The sequence below is a fragment of the Chelon labrosus genome (genome assembly GCF_963514085.1).
Source record: "Chelon labrosus genome assembly, chromosome: 7".
NCBI lineage: Eukaryota > Metazoa > Chordata > Actinopteri > Mugiliformes > Mugilidae > Chelon > Chelon labrosus.
This window is the reverse complement of record NC_140343.1, coordinates 9365110-9386159: the sequence shown is the minus strand read 5'-3', so window position 1 is coordinate 9386159 and position 21050 is coordinate 9365110. Positions and strand designations below refer to the sequence as shown.

The window sequence follows — 21050 nt, the reverse complement described above, 5'->3', positions numbered from 1 at the left end:
GCCAGTAAGCAACTACTTCAGGTAACTCTTTTTTTTTTTCTCCAGTGTCGCTTTAACGTCACTGTAAAGCTGCAATCTGATTGGCTCCCACGCCTGTCAGTCAAATCTGTCCCTCCCACGTTTGTAACTATTGGCAACCAAACAATCCCACTGACATGCGAGGAGTTCAAGCTAACATGGTTTAAACTAACGGTAAACTTTTTTAAAAATATATATACTTGTCTGTAAACTGTTAACTTCAAACTTAAACAGTCCATATTCCTTTAGATGTTTAGTCAGTGTCTTTTTTTTTTTCAATTAATGTCTGCCCTGCAAATAAGCTAGTTCATTCTGCTAATTTTACGTTAGCTAAATAATATTAGCTAACGGCTAACAAACAGGAAGTACAAATAAGATGTGGTTGTAGTAACTTATTCTGATATTTAACTTATGAGTACTGTATTATATTGTATGTTAGAAGTTAAAAACAGGTCTTATATGTTTAAAAAATATAAACAAAACAAAATAAGATAGTAGAGCACAATTATATGCACTTAGAAGTAAGTATGAACGTAGCAAGTATGTGAATAAACAAATGTATTATTGTTATTCTGCTTCAAGCGATGTTTCTGTGTTTTACAGACTTTAACACTGTATTTTATTCATTTTTTACTCTATATTTTCCAATAACAGATTGACAGTTTCATCCAGATGTATCATTGGTGTATAAAAGATGATGCATTTTACAGTTTAGAAATACTCAGTTGTAAAGTAGTGAAAATTAACTCCACATTGATCAATTGCAATGTTGCATTCTTCATAATGATCAAATAATGTAATACATGTCACTCTCAGTGAGACTATTCTGTATTTTATATTTACAATGCAGTTTTCAGATACTTTTACACAAACTGTATTAGGAATCAAACAGCAGGTAACATTTTGAATGCTAAAGAGTACTGTTATTTGTAATAGAGCATTTTTTTTGGTCTGAATTCATCCACTATAATGTATCAGCAGTCATGAGTTCAGCAGGTATAAATTGCTATACATTGGAAAAAAAGTAATGTCAGGGTTTATTTACAGATAATGTACATTTCTATACTGCAAAATATTACAACGCATAAATGACAAAAACGTACAATTCTCTAATCCTCCACAAGATGGCGCCACATGAACTGATAATTACATCTGAGACACAATCACAAAGTCCTCTGCACTGTCATTGTGTATGATATTCAGACCCAATAGTTGGTCAAGGAAATAGAAATGGAAAGACAAAATGTTTAGATTCGTTTAGGAATGTAACATTTTTATTTTTTTTTTAACAGACATTTTGTATGTCAACTTTCATCCTTTCATTAATGAAGCTACCCAAAGAGCAAGGATGGCACCCAAGAGAACAAAAAGTGCAACAAGCAGTGCAGGCAGTAAGGGGAAAAGTAAAGGTGAGTGTTTAAAGTGAATATAACCTTAGTGTGTGTGTATCCATGTTTCTTTTTCTTATGAGACAACCGACTAATCTGTTATTTTTTAGAACTATTTGATAAACTTTTTTTTTCTTTTTCTTAAATCAGTGGATTTTGAGGCTTAAATTCAGTTTTCTCGAAAATGCAGGAAGCTTAACTCAAAAGAACCGTCTTACTTTGAAGCAGTGATGTAACACGCACAGCTGAAACTGATAATCACGAGTATCTTTTGAGGACTCGGAAAAACTATATGCATTGTTCTGAAGTGATCTTGAGTGTCCCATTGCACAGCCTCTGGACATACTCTCTACTCAGCTGCGGGTCCCCATTGTCAAGGTCTGGTTTACGTTCGACATACCAGCCCTGAAAGCATGCTTTTGGACAAATGCAGGTCACCAGTGGTGTATCCTTTTACTATAGATTAGCTCATTGTGTCTCGTGGGAGTTAAAATAAATGGTTTTAACATTCTTCCAATTCAGATTTGCTCTTTTTTGTAGTTTTTTTTTTATTTGTGAGTTTAATCATTACATAAATTACATTCCTAGGGGATTTACACTAACCTTAACTCACCTGGCTTTAAACTTAACCCAGAAGAATCTTAAAATTAAGGGGATGAAGGGATTAATCTTGGAAAGACCGATTTTTTTGTTGCTGAATGAAAAATAAGTCTCCATTGTGTAACAAGATGGTGGAACAGTTACACAAATATTCACTGATCTTGTTATTGTTGGAACCTGTACATTGGTGGAATGTGATAAACAGCAAATGAGCACTTTGTCCTCAAAATTGATGCAAGAAGCAGGAAAAATGGAGCAACTTTGACGAAGATGACGACTTAGACAACTGGGTCAGAGCATCTCTAAAACTGCAGCTCTTATGGGGTTTTTCTGGTACATAGTGGTCAATACTTATCAAAAGTGGAGAACCATTGACAGGGTCATTGGCGTCCAAGGTTCATTTATGCACGAGGGGAGCGAAACCTGAGCTGTGTGCTCCGACCCAACAGACGTACTACTCTAGCTGACACTGAAGATAAAGTTAATGTTATTTCTGATAGAAAGATGTCAGAGCACAGTGCATCAGTTTGTTACGTATGGGGCTGCGTATCCACAGACCAGTCATGGTGTCTCTACTGACACCTGCCCACTGCTGAAAGCTCCAACAATGAGCACATGAGGTGGCCTGGCCTGATAATTCACATTTTCTTTTACATCACACGAGTGGCCGTGTGTGTGTGTGCATTGCTTATCTGGGGAACATATGGCACCAGGATGCAAGGAACACCCCCACGCCGTTGCCATGGGGCCATGCTTGGTCTGAAACAATGTTCAGGTGATGGTACGAATGAAAGTAACACCCATAATTATGTGTAATGTAATTATAATTTGTTCTAATAAAATAACATTAGCAAAAGACAGATAAATGCCTCCTGTTCAGATGTAAAATTTTAGATGTCCAGTATATGTATAATATTTATTTATATGCATGCATGCGTTCGCTAATGGCTTTAATGTTTTAAAATGTGACCAGAGTGATTATTGAGTGCTCTATCCAGTCACAACAGAGCCCAAATTACGATGCACTGTGGTTCTAGTGTAAATATTTTACAGTATGCTCTATAAAAAAAGCTTTGGGAGATTTATGCGAGAGGAATGAGGCCCGACAAATGTAAAACGTCTTTCTGGCGCGGCCTTCAAAATGCAGTTTAATTGCATTCTTGAGGGATATGGAACATTGCACATCTCACTCTCTTTGTCTCCCAAGCAAATATTTCCCATGAAGACAAATGCCATAGTTGACACATAACTCTGTGAAATGAGGGGTGTGAGTTTCCACTACAATGATTTGGCGTGAGGCCTAAGTGGTGTGAGTGGAAAAGGTTGACACACCCAGCTGGGAAGTGGTTACTTAAGCTGTACTTGAGCATTCCCAGCGTCCCCTCAGCAACCTTGTGGAAAGACTTTGAAGCAAGAGACCGCAAGCAGGATGAAAACTATCATTATGCAGAGCCCTGTTTACTGTAGTGTGCCCTGGACTGAGCCTGGCCTTAGATATGACGGAGTCTGCATAGATAGTTTATAAAGAAAACTTTGTTGTGAGGATGGTTTAGTCCTAGTTATGTGTCTCTAATTGCAGTTTATGTCCTGCATTGATCAATTATTGATATTTCTCTCACATAACAGAGTAGTAGAAACGGCATGCTCCCTGGAAGCGTTTGGATGTTACGTGTATACGAGGATTGTATTTCATCCTGTGATATTGTAGCATGGTCCACCCCGCAAGGAGGGGCAGGTGAAGGATCAGAGGCAACATTTGATCTAAAAAGAAGGGGGCAAGAATCTCTTTAGGTTCGGTGACTCCTCAATAACAAAGGGTTTACATTCTTAGCTGTAGAATATCTATATCCCTATCCATTATCCTTGTATCTTTGTTTTCACATCGATTGCTGCTTCCCTACAGCATCCAAGATCTGTAAACCAACTCCTTTTTTAACCTCTGGACTGTTCTGCAGTCATATAAGATAGTTTTCCAACACTGTGAAAAAGAGATAATAGACAAATCTAAATTTTAAACGCAGGACAGGTTTAACTAATGTACAAACACAGGATAAGACGTATTAAACCTGCGCAACATGTAAACTTGTAATACAACTGTTTCTATTTGTTTTAAACAAACAAAAAAAAAACTATTCTATATTTTAAGATACTGATTTTGTTGTATTGAACTTCATACAACAAAATCAGGCCTGACCTCAACCTGACAGGACACCTTTGGGATGAATTAGAGCGAAGACTGCGAACCAGGCCTTCTCGTCCAACATCAGTGTCTGACCTCACAAATGAATGGTCAAAAATTCCCATGAACTCACTCCTAAACCTTGTGGAAAGCCTTCCCAGAAGAGTTGAAGCTGTTACAGCTGCAAAGGGTGGGCCGACGTCATATTAAACCCTATGGATTAAGAACGGGATGTCACTTGAGTTCACATGTGTGTAAAGGCAGATGAGCAAATACTTTTGGCAATATTGTGTATATAACTTCCTCTGCCTATCATCTTTCTTCTCTAAATTGATTGTTGCTCTCTCTCTCTCGTCAAGGTCACCCTGATGATATCCTCCCCATGGTCCTGACATCAGCCACCCAGGAGCTCTTTGGTTGCCGCGCTGATGAGGATGTCACAGGGGAGAGCCCTTACAAGCTGCTGAAAAAAGACGACATCATACAGGACATTAAGACAAGGGCCGCGGAGTCCGATTTCAGCCCTGTGAAGCAGATTGTGCTGGTAAGTCTGAGCCATTGTCTCGTAGATCACTCAGACAATACCCCTCAAGACACTGTGATGAAGCACAGGCCCAAGTTAAGGGCTGTGGGAACAGACGGGACAGGTTTAACCTAATTTTGCACTCTGTCCGATCCAGATTAAATACACGGTAACCAACATTCTTGCTTTATACCTCCATTCTGTAATGAAGGTATAAAGTAAGAAAACACATTACTGTAATGAGACCAGAGGAATCCTGAGGGACACGTACAGACACAGTTTTAAGCTTTAAGTAATGTCAGCTATCATTAGCCCTCAGCTTTAGTTTTATTCATGTGGTTGTCTGTTTCTAAGTCTGAAATCAAATCTGTCATCCACTATATCAACAAAAGCACCAGTTCGGCTCAAATTAACTCCATTTATTCTAACTTCATTGTGAAGATGAATAAATGTTATGGATTTTCTATCTGACAGGATTACCCAGAGGAGGAGATCTTGCTGGTTTTTGACAAGGACTTAACCTACGGCCAGAGTTTCTACCTGGTGGTGACACTAGAAGCCAAGGACAGAATATTCAAGGTAAGCAGACAGTCTGTACACCGCTCTCTTACCATGCATTTTGTTATAGGCTATTATTACCCTATCCAGTACTTCTGAGCAAAATTATATGTCTTTATGACATTTTCATAGATATTTGATACAAGTGGGTATGTAAGCATGAATAGACTGGGGCCAATGATTTCCATGAAATGTTATACTCTCCTGTTATTTATTTTAGATGTATACTGTTGTATCAGATGTCATATACCAGGATGGCCATTTTGCTTTTCTAGGTGGCATATTTTTCATATAAATTAAAACACTTTAAAACTACTTCTTTGTCTTGATCTAGTACAATAATTCCGTGACTGCATGTGAAGATTAAACTATCAAAAAATCTAACTATGTGTTTCTTGCTATGTATTCATATAACGCTGTCTCGGTTCTTCAGCCTCCAGAGCCTGAAACACTAGAAGTGTCTGAGAATGAAGTCAATAAAACCTCAGAAGAACCGAAGCACTGGATATCTCTTGGCAGTGAGCAGGAAATAGATGAAGAATCCATCATGGAGACCAGAAAAAAGGCACTGCAGCTTATAAAAAACACCCAAATTAAATAAGTACACCCAGCCTGTTTTCTTTATTTCTTATTAACTCCTTTGTTTACCTTACACATCTATATTCTGTCTTACTGTCAACATCAGCTGTGGTACAGGGCCTCAAGAGTACGGAGGAAGTTTGGAGCACCAGTCTGTTTTTCTGACAGCAACACTGCAGATGCTAAGGATATCTACCTGGAGTGTGCTTCCTACCAAGACAGCAAATTCAGCATCAAGCAGATGCAGAGGGACTGCGGGATGCAGGCTATTCCCAGGCTGCAGAGCAGCAGTGCTCAGACGCAGTGGTATGCCATCTAATCAGTACATAAAAATGGATTTGTCCTACATGGAAAATAGCTTTAGGAGAAAGGATTTCACCTTTTTCAAATCCTAAAGGAAGTGCTCATTATCTATTCATGACTTCATGCCATATGCATACTGTGCATACACTGTTGGAGACAAAGATTAATTTGCAATATACTGTACTGTATGCACATTTCCTGAATAAATCTTCACTACATGTATAGCTTAGTAATTACTCCAACCTTTAAAAGTTTTGTGTTGAGTTCTTTTTATCTATTTACAGGAAGGTTAAGAAGAATTGCTTTACTGAGTACAAGCCAAGAGAGTTAAGCAAGGAGGAAATAGAAAGCGTCCTCCAGGCTGAGAGTCTGAAGAACTTTTGCAACTTGGCAACCCCCAGGTAAAATTTATTGTTATCATAATTCATTCAATTCGTATCTCACATTAGTTGATCTTTCTCTCAAATCCAGAATGTGCTGTATCCTAAGACAACACTCGCTGTATACTGTATTCGCCTTCACTGCATGTTATTCTGAGTTTGAAAAAAACAAACTGTTACTGTAGTCTGAATGTCTAGGTATGAGCATGTGACCATTTACACCTACTGTAAATGCTTGTGCACGTGTTTTGCTTCTGGAGGTTTTCTAATATTTAGTGTTTTGCAGAGTTTTGCTGGCCCTTCAGCAGGAGGAGGTTATGAATGTGTTCTTTGACGACTGGAAAGCTCTCGGGGCGGGAGCCGAAGCGGGTGACTGGTCTGGGAAGGTTTCCGAAGGACTTGTTCTTCATCGGGCCTTCTCAGACCAGAAATACGCTAAAGACAAGACAATAAGCAGCGTTAACTGGCACCCTACCATTCAAGGTGAAGTTAAATTGGATTAGAACTGTGGATATTTTCTTACACAAAAGTATGACTAAGAACTCAGTAGATTCTACAGATGGTGATTTTTAAGTATTAGGTTCTACAGTCACCATTGTCAATTTTATTTCAGTTGTGGAAGGTGTAGTTTATATATAGCATTTGCTTTGGAAATGACGACAGCAGAAATAAACATACTTAAAATACATTACAGGAGTAGATTCCATCTCTGTAGTGATAAGTATATTTATCCGAGGTCAATCTAAAACAAGTGGAATATAATTATTTTTCATTCAGCACCCAGTGTAGGCTCCCATTAGGAACTAGAATATTAATATCAATGTCAATGCATGTGATAAGTGCAAAGAAGGCATCAAAGCTGAACCAAAAAGTTGTTATGAAAATAGTTTTAGTATATTTAGCATCTGCTGTGTGGCCGATATATTGTATGGTGTTTTTTTGTGATGTGGCAGGTGTGATAGCTGTGGCTTTGACGGACAAAAAGGAGGATCAACTGGACGAGTCTGTTACGTTTATCCTCAAACGTGCTTTCATTGTCCTCTATAGCTTCGCTGACCCCTCTAATCCCCAGGTATGAAATGTAGGAGAGCACCACTTTGAATGAAAGCGGAGAGTGTAACAGTTGACAAGCTTCCAAGTATATTTCCTCCCTTCCTCGCCTCGTATCTGATTGAGATCTCACTTTCACGAGTAAAAGGCTGGACGGTTTTCCTCTCTGCTGCCTTTCAAGACATTTATTTGCTTTAGGAAAATTTGAGAGGCCCTATTGATTTGACCCAGGCACTCAATCAATAAAACTGAGCTGCTATATCACTCAAAGGTAATGGGAGTTATGCATGATCCTCTGCTCCATGTGTCTTTGATTTTTGCTGAAGCAGTGATCCAACAGTGGCAAAACGTATAAAAGACGAAAGAAATAACTAAAATAAACATATTTATTATTGCAGGTAGTAAATTACTGGAATCCATTCATGCAGCTTAATATAAACTTGAGTAAATTTAAACATGAGGCTGAAAAATGTGCTGCTTTGTAATGCCATCCTGCCCTTTCTGAGTCTTTTTCCACCGATGCCTGATGAAATGGAATCTACCGTATGCACATGGTTTTGAGGATTTAAAGCTAAACCTTGTATGGAGAAACTAGAATAAATAAATAGGCAGAATGGCCAGCACTATGTGGAAAATATGTTGAAGTGTTGGTAGTATTTATAGTCAGTGTATGTGGGTTTCTCTGATTTTCTTTTCTTTTTTTTTTTGCAGCTGGTCCTGGAGTGCCCAGATGACATTTTATCCTTTGAGTTCTGCCCCTCTAATCCAAATATTATTGCTGGCGGCTGCATTAATGGCCAGGTACCTCTGCCTCTCTACTTTACCGTGCTATGAACCTCATGTATTCTCAACATTTGACCGGACAGATTTGAGTGTTTACGATCAGCCATAACATAACGACCACCAAATATTGCGTAGGTCCCCCTTTTGCCGCTATAACAGCCTTGACCCGTCGAGGCATGGGCTCTCTAGATCCCTTAATGTGTGCTCTGGTATATGACGTTAGGTTGAGGTTGGCTCTCGATGGATCGGGCTTGTTTGTCCAGCACATTCCTCAGATGTTTGAGCTTGGATTGAGATCTGCGAAGTCAAGATAGTCACCTTCCCAGTGAAGGTGCTCTAGGCAGTGGACAGGAGTCAGCATGAGATGCCCTGACTAGTCTGCGACTACATGCAACAAACTGCAAAGTATTGTGTATTCCAACACCTTAAAGACCTTCTATCTGAGTCGGCATTAACCTTTGATCAGTTTGAGCTACAGTAGCTCGTCCATTGCATCGGACCACACCGGCCCTCTCTTCTCACTGCTTCACTGCTTTTCCTTCCTTGAACCACTTTTGATAGATACTGTCCACAGCAAGGCCGGGAACATCCCACAAGAACTGCAGTCTTAAAAATGCTCTGACACAGTAGCTTGCCATCACAGTTTGGTCGCTTGAATCCTTCCACTTCCCATACCAACCCTGAAGACAAAACGTTTACTAGCTGCACAGCACAGTATAACTGGTATGACAGGTGCCATAAAAACCGGATAATCAGTGTTATTCACTTCACCTGTCATAATTTTATGGCTGATTGCTGTATATAGATCTTAAGTGACTAATCTTATGATGATGTGTTGTCTCCAGGTTGTGTTATGGGACATTTCCGCTCACATCACGTGCTTACAAGGAACACAGGCTAGTGGTAAAAAGATCTCCGTCAACACTGACTCATTTGTAAGTACCCATATCCTGTCTCTAATGTGCACCGTGTTGATACAACAATATCTTCTGTATCTGTGTTACAGTACAAGTGTTATCAGTTACTGTAAGTTCTTAGTCATTGATGATGTTTGGCTCACACAAATACGGGTCCTCAGTTCATCAGAGCATGCAGAATATTCGCTGTTACGACAGGCTGCTCTCACGTATGTCACGTAAGGTGATGATGTGTTGACTCGTCATCCTCACTCTTTCATTAGATGCACTTTTCCAGTCACAATTAGTTCCACAAATGTTCTAATGCCATGTGTAACTTTATACCATTACATGGCCGTACTGTAAAATAAAAGCAGCCTAGCAATCGTGATCTCATTTGATTTTTTTTAACTTTTGAGAGGGTTTCTGTTTTGACTTAACGTCATAAACCCATATCTTTATGGCATATCCTCCTTGTTTAAATGGTTTTATGTGGAGTAATAAAGAAAAGGTGTGGCTGAGAGAGTTAATGATACATGACAAAAACAGGGCTTAGGTTTAAACCCACAACACAGCAAGTACATCGAGTCCCTGGTGGCCTGTTGAACATCCAGACACCAGAAATTAGACCAGTTCTGCGCCTTAAAGCATGTCCTGCACTGACATCTTCCACTCGACTGCTGTATTTAAATAGACACATATGCCCCCATCATCTAGCCCACATTTGCTTTGTGTGTGTTTTTATTGCCTCTACAGTGGACCAGCTGTCTCCGTCCCACTCCTCACTACTTCCTTCTCTTTTGCCTCCCCCCTCCCACCCTCCGTACCTCCCTCTATTCTCATTGTCCTTGTTTGCTCTCCATTCTCCAGAGTCAACAGCATCAGCTCGCATACGCCAGCTGTTACACAAGTCCTCATCTACCACCGTAGTTTGTCCCCACACAGAAGATAACACAAATCAGATCCCTGACCTCTCTGCTGTTTGCAGAGTAAACAATGCCCGTTGTATCTGCTAAAAGCCTTTATTTGGATGTAGGGTGCTGTGAAAGCTTTGCCACACCACCACCTGTTACTGTCCTATTGGATAAACGAAAAAGAAAATGTTCTGTGTAGATTTGTCCATTGTGCGTAATAAAACAGCTGCAGGTGAACCACACAATCAAGCCGTATCTGTACTCAGAAATACAGTGATCTAACTTTAATTAAAAATAATTGCTGCCTGTGTGCTGTTTGATTTTCCACATGGCAGCAGTGCCCTGAAAACATAGAGTTTTGTATATTCAGATGTTCAAAAAACACCCTTTTAGGATGGCTTTCAGGTGTTTGCAGCCTTGGTATTAAGCTTGTATTGTCAGATAACACTGTGGTGTACCTGCTGTGTCTCTTTGTGTCTGCCCTCCCACCAGGACCTCGAGGACAACAAAGAGAACGAGGCTCCTGTCGTGCGCTACTGTGCAGTGTCTGCCTTAGAAAGCAGCCACAAATTCCCAATTACTGATATCCAGTGGCTGCCACAAACATTTGAGGTACAAGAGGCTGAAGGGCAGATGGAGTGAAGGGATAGCTGAAATCAAAACAGGAAGTTATTTCACTTTTACCATGAGGAGAACACAGGAACCTTTCACAAGGTCACCTGTGCTTCATTTGGCCTCTTGATAAAAGCTGTTTTTGTGTGATTACACAGCAGTTGTTTCAGCAAAGTGTTTTTAATGTTTCTATATTATCTAATGCAAACACTGGCATAGTTTTCAGCCTAGTCAACAAGAGTCAATTGTAAACCTTCCCATGAAAATCTCAAATTGGTAATAACGCATTAAACACTTAAGGGCCAGGTTTGTTGTTTGCATAATGATTTCTCTATCTAGTTTTGGAATACTTTAATTCTGATAATGGATAATGGATTTAAACAGGTCTAACAGGGTGTAAGTTAATGTTGGTGGGCACACAGTAGAAGTTGAGATAGAGAAAAGGCTGTGGCTGCGAGAAAGCAACATGTTGAGGATATGAAAATATGAAATCGTAGCCTCAGGATGTTAATTATTTGTGCTTATGTTTGCTGTTTTTGGTCCTGATTATGTCCTCTAATAATCCTAAAGAAAATGTTCTCTGCTGTGCTTCAAAAATATACTGACTTGAACAAATATGTGCAGCAAAAACTCTGCGGTATTTTGTCTAAATAAATACAACAATGTGTGTGTACGGAAAAACTAGCAAGCGTGGAAATATCCACACACAGGGGAAAAAAAGGGCTGGTTTCCCATAGTTGTTACTCATGTCTCTGTAGCCAGCTGTAATAAATCATTACAGCCACTTGCACTTATCTGGGTAAGTAAGGCAATCATCAAAGTGCCCCCAGGAGAAACATTAACCTCTTATACATCTTCAGGAAGCTTGTTCATTTCTATCAGCTCTTAACAATACTAAACCTGATTTGTTGATTTTGTAGCTTTCTCTCTCTCGTTTTCTGATTAGGTGACCAGGACGGGCTTACCAGTAGAGAACAAGGACAAAGTTTCTGTTCAGATTGTCACCTGCTCCCCCGACTGGTAGGCCTTATACTTAAAAATGCTTGGTTTTAGCTCATAGCTAATATAATAATATAAGTGGACAGGTTTCTACTTTATATATTTGGCAGCTATAAACTGCCAGGTGTAAAACATCTGTTTGCCACCTTTCTGTTACTTCTCCTCCTCTTTGTTTGTCTTTCTGTGGAATTCTGTGTTATAAGTGATTGCTTGTATTGACGTGCCAGCTCTACCGATGAAGTAGATGTCGACATGAGCTATTTCGTGGGTGTGAGTGTGCGTTGCAGCAGCCCAAGGCTCGTACAGGGACCTGAGGCACATTTTATGATCTGCCGTACATACTGTAGAAGCAGTGTAACTGCCAGAGTTAATGTCACATTGGGAAACAAGGGGCGTCTGGTGGCCCAACAATTACAGCACACACCACATAATTGCGGCATCTAAAGTCTGATTCCTGGGAGTCATATTCGTCTCACTCTGGCCTTGTTTCCTGTCTATGCTCAGACTAGTGATTATCACATTAGGGGAAAATGCAAACAAATAAATAATTTAGAAGTGAAAAGTCATTTCTGAGGTTATTATAGCTGACTGATTGTGTTCCGCTACTGCATGTGCATGGAAAAACTACACACATCCTTTACGGAAAATACTAAGAGGCATTTTGGATTATAATTACTGATACGTTAATGTGAATGTAAACTTGAGAAACTTGTGAATTTCACCTCATGGATACATCTTTTATTTATTATTCTACTAAATTACTAAATTCTAACTTATTTTATTGCTTGTATTTCATCTCATTTAGAATACAGTAATTTATCAAATAAAGGTATTGCATAAAAGGCCGTAGTATTTGCTTCTGTAAAATAAAAATAATAAAATAATCCTTTAAATTAAACAGAGATAGCATCTAATGAAATGTACTACACAAACTCACTGCGAGTTGTTGCAACATTCAGCCAACATCTGACACAACATCTCAGAAGATTTATTGGACCTTAAACAAAAACAACATGACACTGGTTGATATCCATGGGGTAAACTAGCTTGTCCTCCCCCGGCTGAACATAGTAACCGGGTAGATTTGAAGGAAATACAAATAACGTGTCTCAGTGATTTACTACAATAGGAGCTATCGTGTCTCCACATAGTTTGAAGGCCCGCAACGTCTATAAGGCAGTGTATGTAGTAACTTGTTGACATAGTATACAGAGTTTTTACAGAGGTTTGTTATGAATATGTAAGGAAGTGATTGTGGTTGTAGTTGTAGCAGCTGTAGTGTGCGTGTGTTTGCTGTGTATGACTACACGGTGCAGTGTCGAGGATGCCAAAATATTATTCATTGTTCGTAGTTATTGGCAGTTACCACATTTCAAGAAACTTCACGTTGAAGTTGATGTTCATGATTAATATGAACGTATCACATGAGGATTTAAAGTAAATGTGTTTTCCACATGTTTGTCTGTGTCTTCCTCTCTCTCTCTTTCTAAAGCTCTGTATTGTTCTGGGATGTGCGAATGCCAAAACTGCTGAGCCAGTCGCTGGCGGACAGGAAGCAGAATGTGGATCAGAAGACCCAGGTGACGCCTTACACAGTCCCTGAAACTTTCAAACACCTGGACAGGACGTGGACGCCGCTATTCAAGGTACTGTGGTGCAATACATAGCTCATAGTTTATTTTCCTTTCTTAAAAAAAGATCAAGCTTTCTTCTGTTTTTTTGTTGATTTTAACAAATGTTGCCTTCAAGTGTCAGTTCAAATTTAAGTTTGATGACTAACAAAATGGATTTATGTAGATTTACAGCTACACTCCCATGTCTTGTCTGGTTTTAATTTATTCTTACTCTATTTTTTACCAATTAAACAATCAAATTAAAAGGATTTTGGAGAAATTAGCAAGTATTAGGACTGAGGCTTTGAATTTGGTTGACTGTGTTTGTATATCTGTTTTTATGTATTTAAAATGTTTAAAAACCAAAAGAGTTGATGGTTTTAACAACTTTTAATGTGTGAGCATAGTTTGTGATTATTTAAATAATGTTTTGTGTTCTTCAGATGTGTCTTTTCTGTCATCCGTCAGGTTTCTCTTCCAAAGATCGATACTAGTGGAGAATACGCTCCTTTGAAGTTCAGCCTCGAACATTACACCTGTAATGAGAAGACAGGTAACACTACCCAAGGGTAACTACGCTTACCCTTGAGGCTGCTAGGCTTTATCTGTTTCACTCTGTTGTGCCCTGTCTCCATTTTACTGAATTACAATACTTTGTACAATGAATACTATGTGGTTTTATTGTTGTATGTTGCTTATAACGTACTCACAATTCAGTCTGAATAGATTGCCCAAAAAAGTTGTCTGTTCATTTAATGTCACTGCTTTCTATTTAACAATCTAGAGGATTTAAACAATGTGGAAACAATTTAAACACAGTTTTCAAGCTCAAAATGTAGTTATACATTTGTAACTAGAGACTTTTTTGCCTCTAGAGGGCACCAGGATTTGCGAGCTTTGCTTCAGTCGTCTTAAGTTTTTTACCCTTTAATATCACAGTGGGAAAAAAAAGACTGTAACAATATCTGGATTCAGACTATTGTGTCGGTTTTTATGTGTCTTAAAAACCGACACGATTGAGGAGACCAATCAGAAAACATTAAAGACATGACTATCTCCTGTCTGATAGCTGTCAGAGTCGTGATAAAGTACCGTGTTTTTTGGGAGGGTTGGATTCTTGAATTCTGCTTTGGATGGTCGAGCACACTGATCAGTGGGGCAGGGTTCATTTGGCCCTCGGCTACTCTCTCTCTCTCTCTCTCTCTCTCTCTCTCTGCCGGTCTCCCTGTTCCCTCCTCTGGTTTCATAGCACTTTATTAAGTGAGACTTCCAAAACAAGGCCCTCATAGTTGTAGAGCATTGGCCTTGCTGACTGTCAGCTCTTTGCAATATGCTGCTCAGACTCCTGGAGGGCCAGAAGATGATCATGTGTGTCCTGGCTGGTCAAGAAGAGGTCCGTCTTTGTCTGGCTGAAGGTCTGCCTCCGTAAACACAGACTTAATATGCTCACTAACTGAGGCAATAAATCTGCAGCAGCCCTCGGGCAGTCTGTTATTAAGGTTTTAATGAATCCCTGTGTGATTAATACCTCTGTGCTACTTAACTCATATTGAATGAAGGTGTTCTGATCTTTTTACTCAGCACTTTGTTCCGTCTTTTAACATTTCTGATTCTGGAGTCACTTACGTATTAGTAGAAAAGCTCCACTTTGCCCTGCCAGCATTGCCATGTGATTTTCCGCACCACGTTAATTTGAGCAACCTCTCATGGGGATTAAGCAAGGAGCGGTGCAATGTGGTAAAAGAAAAACAATGTCTGCTGCTGTGCTGCATCATCTGCCTCATATCTTCACACACATCTTAACTGGGGGAAAGTGGATTTAGAAGAGATGTGATTGGGTAATCTGACCTGACCTTCGAGAGCTAATCTAACAGAGTGGGACTTGATTGGGAGCGGCCCACTGGTGAGGGGCTGTGAACGGATAGACCTGCACTGTCCCTAAAAAAGACAGTTGGGTCTTTTGTGATGGTAAAAGCTTCTGCCCGGCCCTGCCCGGCCCGGCCCGGCCTGGCCTATCTCAACCCTTCCATCTTTTCCCCTCCTGTCCCTGTTTTTCTCCACAACTCTCCCTTCCACCTCTACCTCTTATGCCTTTCTTTACCTCTTTCCTCATATCCCCTCTTACCAACCCATTCACCTCAGCTGCACCCCTCCCCACCGCCCTTCCTTTTGTCCTTTTGTCATCATGTTCATGGTCAGATTACAGAGTGGACTGCCCTGGTACCACTGTTCAGCCTCTGTTATTTCCATAATTTAAATAGATATTTTCAATGTTGACTTCTTTTTCTTATAAAAGCACACGTGTTTGCAATATTCTTACCTACCTGCCTAATTCAGCAAATTGTCTCTCTCTCTCTCTATCGCTGTTTTCCTGTTATAGAAAAAGATGACGAAGATGACAGCACAGAAGTCATCCCAGACTACAGCCAGCTCAGGACAACCTCAGCCATTAAACTCACCCCTCTGGAAGATGTCAACACCCACCTCTATGTTGGAACAGAGGTGACCATTTCCACCAGTAAAAGCAACATCAAGCATAGTTTTACTGCTTCAATAAGCTTTATTAGGACTCAGTTTCTCATTAAAATGTCCAGTTATTGGGTAATGTAGGCCTACTTCACAAACCAAAACATAAATATACCAAACGTGCAAAGTATCCCGGATCCTACACGTGTCGGTCGAGAGATTGTATACTTGATTTGCACATTCTTTAACAGCACACCTGTTAATAAAACTAAGGATAAAACGCACAACATGTGCAGGTTTATTCAGTGTTTCCTTGTAACATTTTCCAAAATGTGTTTTTTTTGTTTTTTTTTTATTGTCAGGATGGGGAGTTAGTTTACACTGACTGGAATCTGGAGAAAGACGACTCTGGACGGCTGTTCAGTGAGTAGTCGTGCTTGCTCGTTTGAGAGCAGTATGTTGAATCATCATAAAACAATTATGGCTAATTTATTGAAAGGATTATAATAGCCACAGTCACAGTAAATCAACACTTTAGTTTGGCAGCCATGCTGGATGTAATTACCATTATATGCTCACTATTTTTTTACAAATATGTAATGGGTTAATTGCTCATTTTGATTTCCCGTGGAAGCGAATTACTTTCAAATTAAAGTGTCTATTATCTCTTGCCATCTTTCTTCTCTCCCAGGTGCCAAACCCCTTCTCTGTTGTAATCCTCACCACTGGTTGGTGAACACAATCGAGCGATCGCCCTTCTTCAAAGACATTATTTTGACGACGGGAGGCTGGAACTTTGCCATTTGGAAGGAGGGAGTCATGGTAATAACTTCAGCTAATATTGTCTTTTAGGCATGCACACTATAGTGTACAGTATAAATCACTTACATTCATCCTTTGCCTTGTGGATTGAAAGTAAAAACATTACCACATAACTCATTTCATGTCACGCTGAGAATTAAGTAGACAGTCACTACATCATAGCTGAGGTGATTACATTTTAAATAGACTGACTCCGTTTGACTCATCGTATACTCCCGACATCCAGGACGGCCCCATCTTCGTGTCACCGAGCTCTGAGCTGGAGTGCACCGTGGGCTGCTGGTCTCCGACCCGGGCAGCTGTTTTCTTCATTGGCAAAGAAGATGGCAGTGTTGAGGTGTGGAACCTGCTGCAGAACAACAGTGAACCTACACAGGTCCTTGCACACATCTCCAACACCAGGATCACCTGCATCAAACCCTGGACTGGTGCCCGTGAGTTCTTGGCCTCTTTGGTGCACAACACAGCAGTAAAGCTCATGTTAATAAATTGAGATGCGCCTGTAAGCAGACGTGTAGTACTATTACTGATATACTCTAAATAAAAAGATTAGATTAGATTGTTAACTGTAAGGAGGTCTTGTCTGACCTTTAAGGAATCCATCCATTCATTTTGGGGCACTTACCCAGGTCCCGTTTGTGTTGTTTGAATTAATGATATGATCAGAAATAATTGAGATGTGAAAAATATCATTTCGGGCCATATTGTCCATTTTGTTTTCATGTTTGGGCAATTACATCAGTGAGTGAGTGGAAAAAACTGGAAGAATCTCCATTGCAGGGTCCAATTATTGAGCTGCTTTCAGTGTGGCATTAAAAAGAACTTTAACTTAATCCTACAATTAAAGCAGACACCCTCTCTGCTATTCACCTGAAAACTCACTGATTAGTTCCTTGTTATAAGATTCTTGACCCATGTTGCTGGCTGTAGTTTGTTTTGTGGATTGTTTTCTGCCCACAGCCAAGCAGCATTTCCTGGCTGTGACCGACGACCTCGGAACGCTCCGTGTTTTCGAAATACCAAAGACCCTCTACATTCCCGTCAGGAAAGAGGTGAGACAGCCCAGTCACCTTTAATGCACTCACTTATGACACGCCAGTATTTTAATTGAAGAGTTCGTTGTTGCTGCTTTGCTCTAATGTTGAAATCGTGGAAGTCATAGGCTAATAAATGTCTTTCTCATGCGTCTATGTGCAGAGTTTGAGTGTGCAGGCATTCTTTGAACTGGAGAAAGACAGGCTGAAAGATTATTTGATGAGGACTGAACAGTGGGCGAACGAGAAAATGGAACTGAGAAAGGAGGCAGAGGAACTGAAGAAGAAAACGGTGAGATGTGCTTTAGTGTCCTACAATATTTGTAACTTTCTGAAACTAATGATCGCGAAATAAGCATTTTTTTTAATACCCTTAGTAAAAATATTACAGAGATCACAAGAAATGAAGAGAGAAGGAGGTTGGGCAGCAAACCAAAGAATAAGGGTTTCAATTGTTGGATTTGTACAACAAAGTTCAACACTTTGAAAGCCTTCCAGGGACAGACCGTCTGAAAGTCTTTCCCGTTATCTCTGTATCTGAACAATTACCATGTCTTGCTGTGTGACTTTAAGCTTTTTGTGGCTGTTCAGAAGATCTATCAACACTTTAGCTTTCAGATGTGGTCAGACAACATGCCGTACAAGCCAGTGTGTTTTCGGCTCAAAGACACATTTAGAGCCGGCGAAGTGAGTCTGTTTAGAGAGGATTGTTGGTTTGAGCCGTCATGCAGACTGGGGTAATGTAGACAGACTAAGTGCTGCATGGTTTCTCTCCCAGCCATCATTAGTTGCTGTTAAAGTGGCCTTGATTGAAACCTTGCATTCCTCGGCTAGTATACGCTAACCTCAGTGACAGCCACAGTGTAAGTGAACAGAATGTGCAGGAGATTCACAAATGTTTCTGTTTTGTTTTTTTTGAGCCAGTTAAAGCTGGAGCAGGCCGTCCCTGACTCACTGTCTCTGTCTTTCTATCAGTGTCTCTCTCTCGTTATCTTCTACCTCATGTTTAATTCATTCCCATCGTTATTTGATCCTGGGCACTGAGGATAGTGTAGGTATTGACCGGCAGTGCCTGGCAGTCTGTCTGCTAACTATAGAAGCTAAATCTTTTAGTGGCTAAGTGTTTCCATCTTAGACTGGATGGCAGCTACAGAATGAATGCAGATAATCTGGTCTTTATTTCTGTGCTTGTGGATATTTTCTTCTTTCCACTTCTAAAGAGACTTTCCCACATATTAGATGCAATGTCACTTACAGCCTCTGTTGTTTGATGACTTGAATACGCCAACCAAAATCCAGTCTTAATTATATGACAAGGACAAAACACCTCTGGACTTTAAGAAGAAATATAGGAATCTGTTTAAACTGACTAAATTATAGATGGTTAATAAAATACTAGATCTATAGTGTACTGCATGCAGGTTTTCTACCCTTGGGAAACAAGTAAACTTTCTGTTTTAGGACTTTTATAAGCAGACGTTGCATTAAATTTTGAAGCCTCCAAGATGAGAAAGTACAAAATGTTGCATAAGCAGTATTTCAAAGTGCACTTCTGTCTGCTATTTGTTATTTACGTGTCTTCCTCTCTGGTTTTGTCTGCAGGAGCCTGACAAGCCAGTCAAATCCCTGCAGAAAAATGAAGAAGTGAACATGAAGGAGTACAGTGATTACGTGGCACTAGAGGAAAGCCTTCTGAAGGGTATAGGCCTGTGGACAGACACACATCATAACTGACATCACACACATTCACACACACACACACATCTTGGGCTTTTTATTTTATTTAATGATTTAAATAAATCTTCTGCATGAGAGCAGTGAACGTTTAAGTAAATTGATTGTTCCATCAACGTTCAGACAGTCCTGGGTAAGTCCTTCAGGGTCACCAATGGATTATTTTCATGCGCTCGTTTGAGATCTCGTTACCGGGTAATGCCATCCATTAGTGCCCTCTTCACCACAGGTCCCTGGGGGATATGCTCTGGAATACGTCAAGGATCTTTAATTTCATGATATTCAGCGTGTAAATTAAGTTTGTGTGGCTCATCTTGATGAAGAATTATTTCATGAAGAAGATTTGAAATTCACCAACTGAGCCTCGTAATGTAAAAGCTAATAGTCATGAATTATAACCTTGAAACTCTCTCTCAGTATGTGCATTGACACAGGTTGGGAGACCAAAACAGAAGCTGAGTGAATGTTGACCAGAAGGCCAGAATCCAAACAAATGAAAAAGGGTACTGCTGGATTCTCAGTGTACAAGATAGTAAGACAATCCAACTGTGACTTCATGATTGAAACACCGGTCACTTGTTTCCTTTGGACTAGATCTGAAGCAGCGTTGATAACAACTGAAATAGTCTCAAGACGCTTTACATAACCCAGAGCTCCTTTATGGTGTCAAGGAGAAACTTCAACAGGAGGAAACCTTGAGCAGAACCCAGCTCATATGGGGAGGGGGACATCTGCTTGAGACCGGCCGAGACAAAAGAAAGAGGGAAAAGAGAGAGGAGCAAAAAAAAAGAACAGAAACGATTAATTCAGCTAACATTTAGCATATAAACATGAAACTAGGTGATGTATGATACATGTGAGGTTCATATTGGATAAAAAGACAGCGTTCTAAGTATGCAGATCCAGTGAAAGGTTGTTTTTGACTCATCAGATGCTAAAATCCATGTAGTTATTTGCTTTAAAGCTGCTGTCCACTTACTTGTAGGACTGTTTTCAGATTACAGGAAACAGCACCTGAATTTATTGCCTTAAAACTTTATCAGCAGGAACAAGGGAGCGGTGGATTATTGTTCACAGCAAGAAGGAGCTCTACAGCTAATAAAGAAAAAAAAAAAAAACTTATTTCAGTTCAATTCTTTCACTGTAAGAGAAATGTGAAACTTTTGCCACATTGTTCACAACATTTATGAGAATGCTGTTTCCCTTTCAGTATGTTGCGAGGAGTACCTCTCCAGCATTCTGGACTCCATTAGTTTCGCTCCTTCACGGGGATAAAATAAGGACGCCTGGGTCCATCTCAGGTCAACAGCAGTGCAGCAAACCTATAGTCACAAACTGACAGCCGGTATCCTGCCAGAAAAGAGGCTGGAGGGGCAGAGCGAGAGGGGGGGTTAGTGCATAATATAGGGGCAGCTGTCTATTGCCAAGTTTTCACACTGTGTCCGAGATGCCTCAAAAGGAAAGAGGGAGCATAGCGAGGGTTGAAGATGAACAACTGAAGCACAAATGGTTGAAGGCTGGGTGAGAGGGAGGGAAGGAAAAAAAAAAAAAACGATGGCAAGAGACGGAAAACTGAGTGGATTCCCCTCAGCGGATGTG

At 40.1% G+C, this 21050-nt stretch overlaps 1 protein-coding gene across 1 annotated transcript; it reads left to right on the top strand.

Moving 5' to 3' along the window:
- Nucleotides 1-1366: 1366 nt before the first annotated feature.
- Nucleotides 1367-19493, top strand: dnai3 (dynein axonemal intermediate chain 3; the record flags this gene model as incomplete). Its single annotated transcript, XM_084548544.1, has 21 exons — nucleotides 1367-1427; nucleotides 4545-4729; nucleotides 5183-5287; nucleotides 5709-5831; nucleotides 5952-6151; nucleotides 6433-6549; nucleotides 6815-7011; nucleotides 7482-7600; nucleotides 8290-8379; nucleotides 9207-9296; nucleotides 10664-10783; nucleotides 11730-11803; nucleotides 13275-13428; nucleotides 13864-13948; nucleotides 15776-15897; nucleotides 16224-16284; nucleotides 16553-16683; nucleotides 16910-17117; nucleotides 17644-17735; nucleotides 17881-18009; nucleotides 19320-19493. The coding sequence occupies 21 exons, from the start codon at nucleotides 1367-1369 to the stop codon at nucleotides 19449-19451; spliced, it is 2595 nt and encodes an 864-aa protein (XP_084404670.1). The 3' UTR covers nucleotides 19452-19493.
- Nucleotides 19494-21050: the final 1557 nt, after the last annotated feature.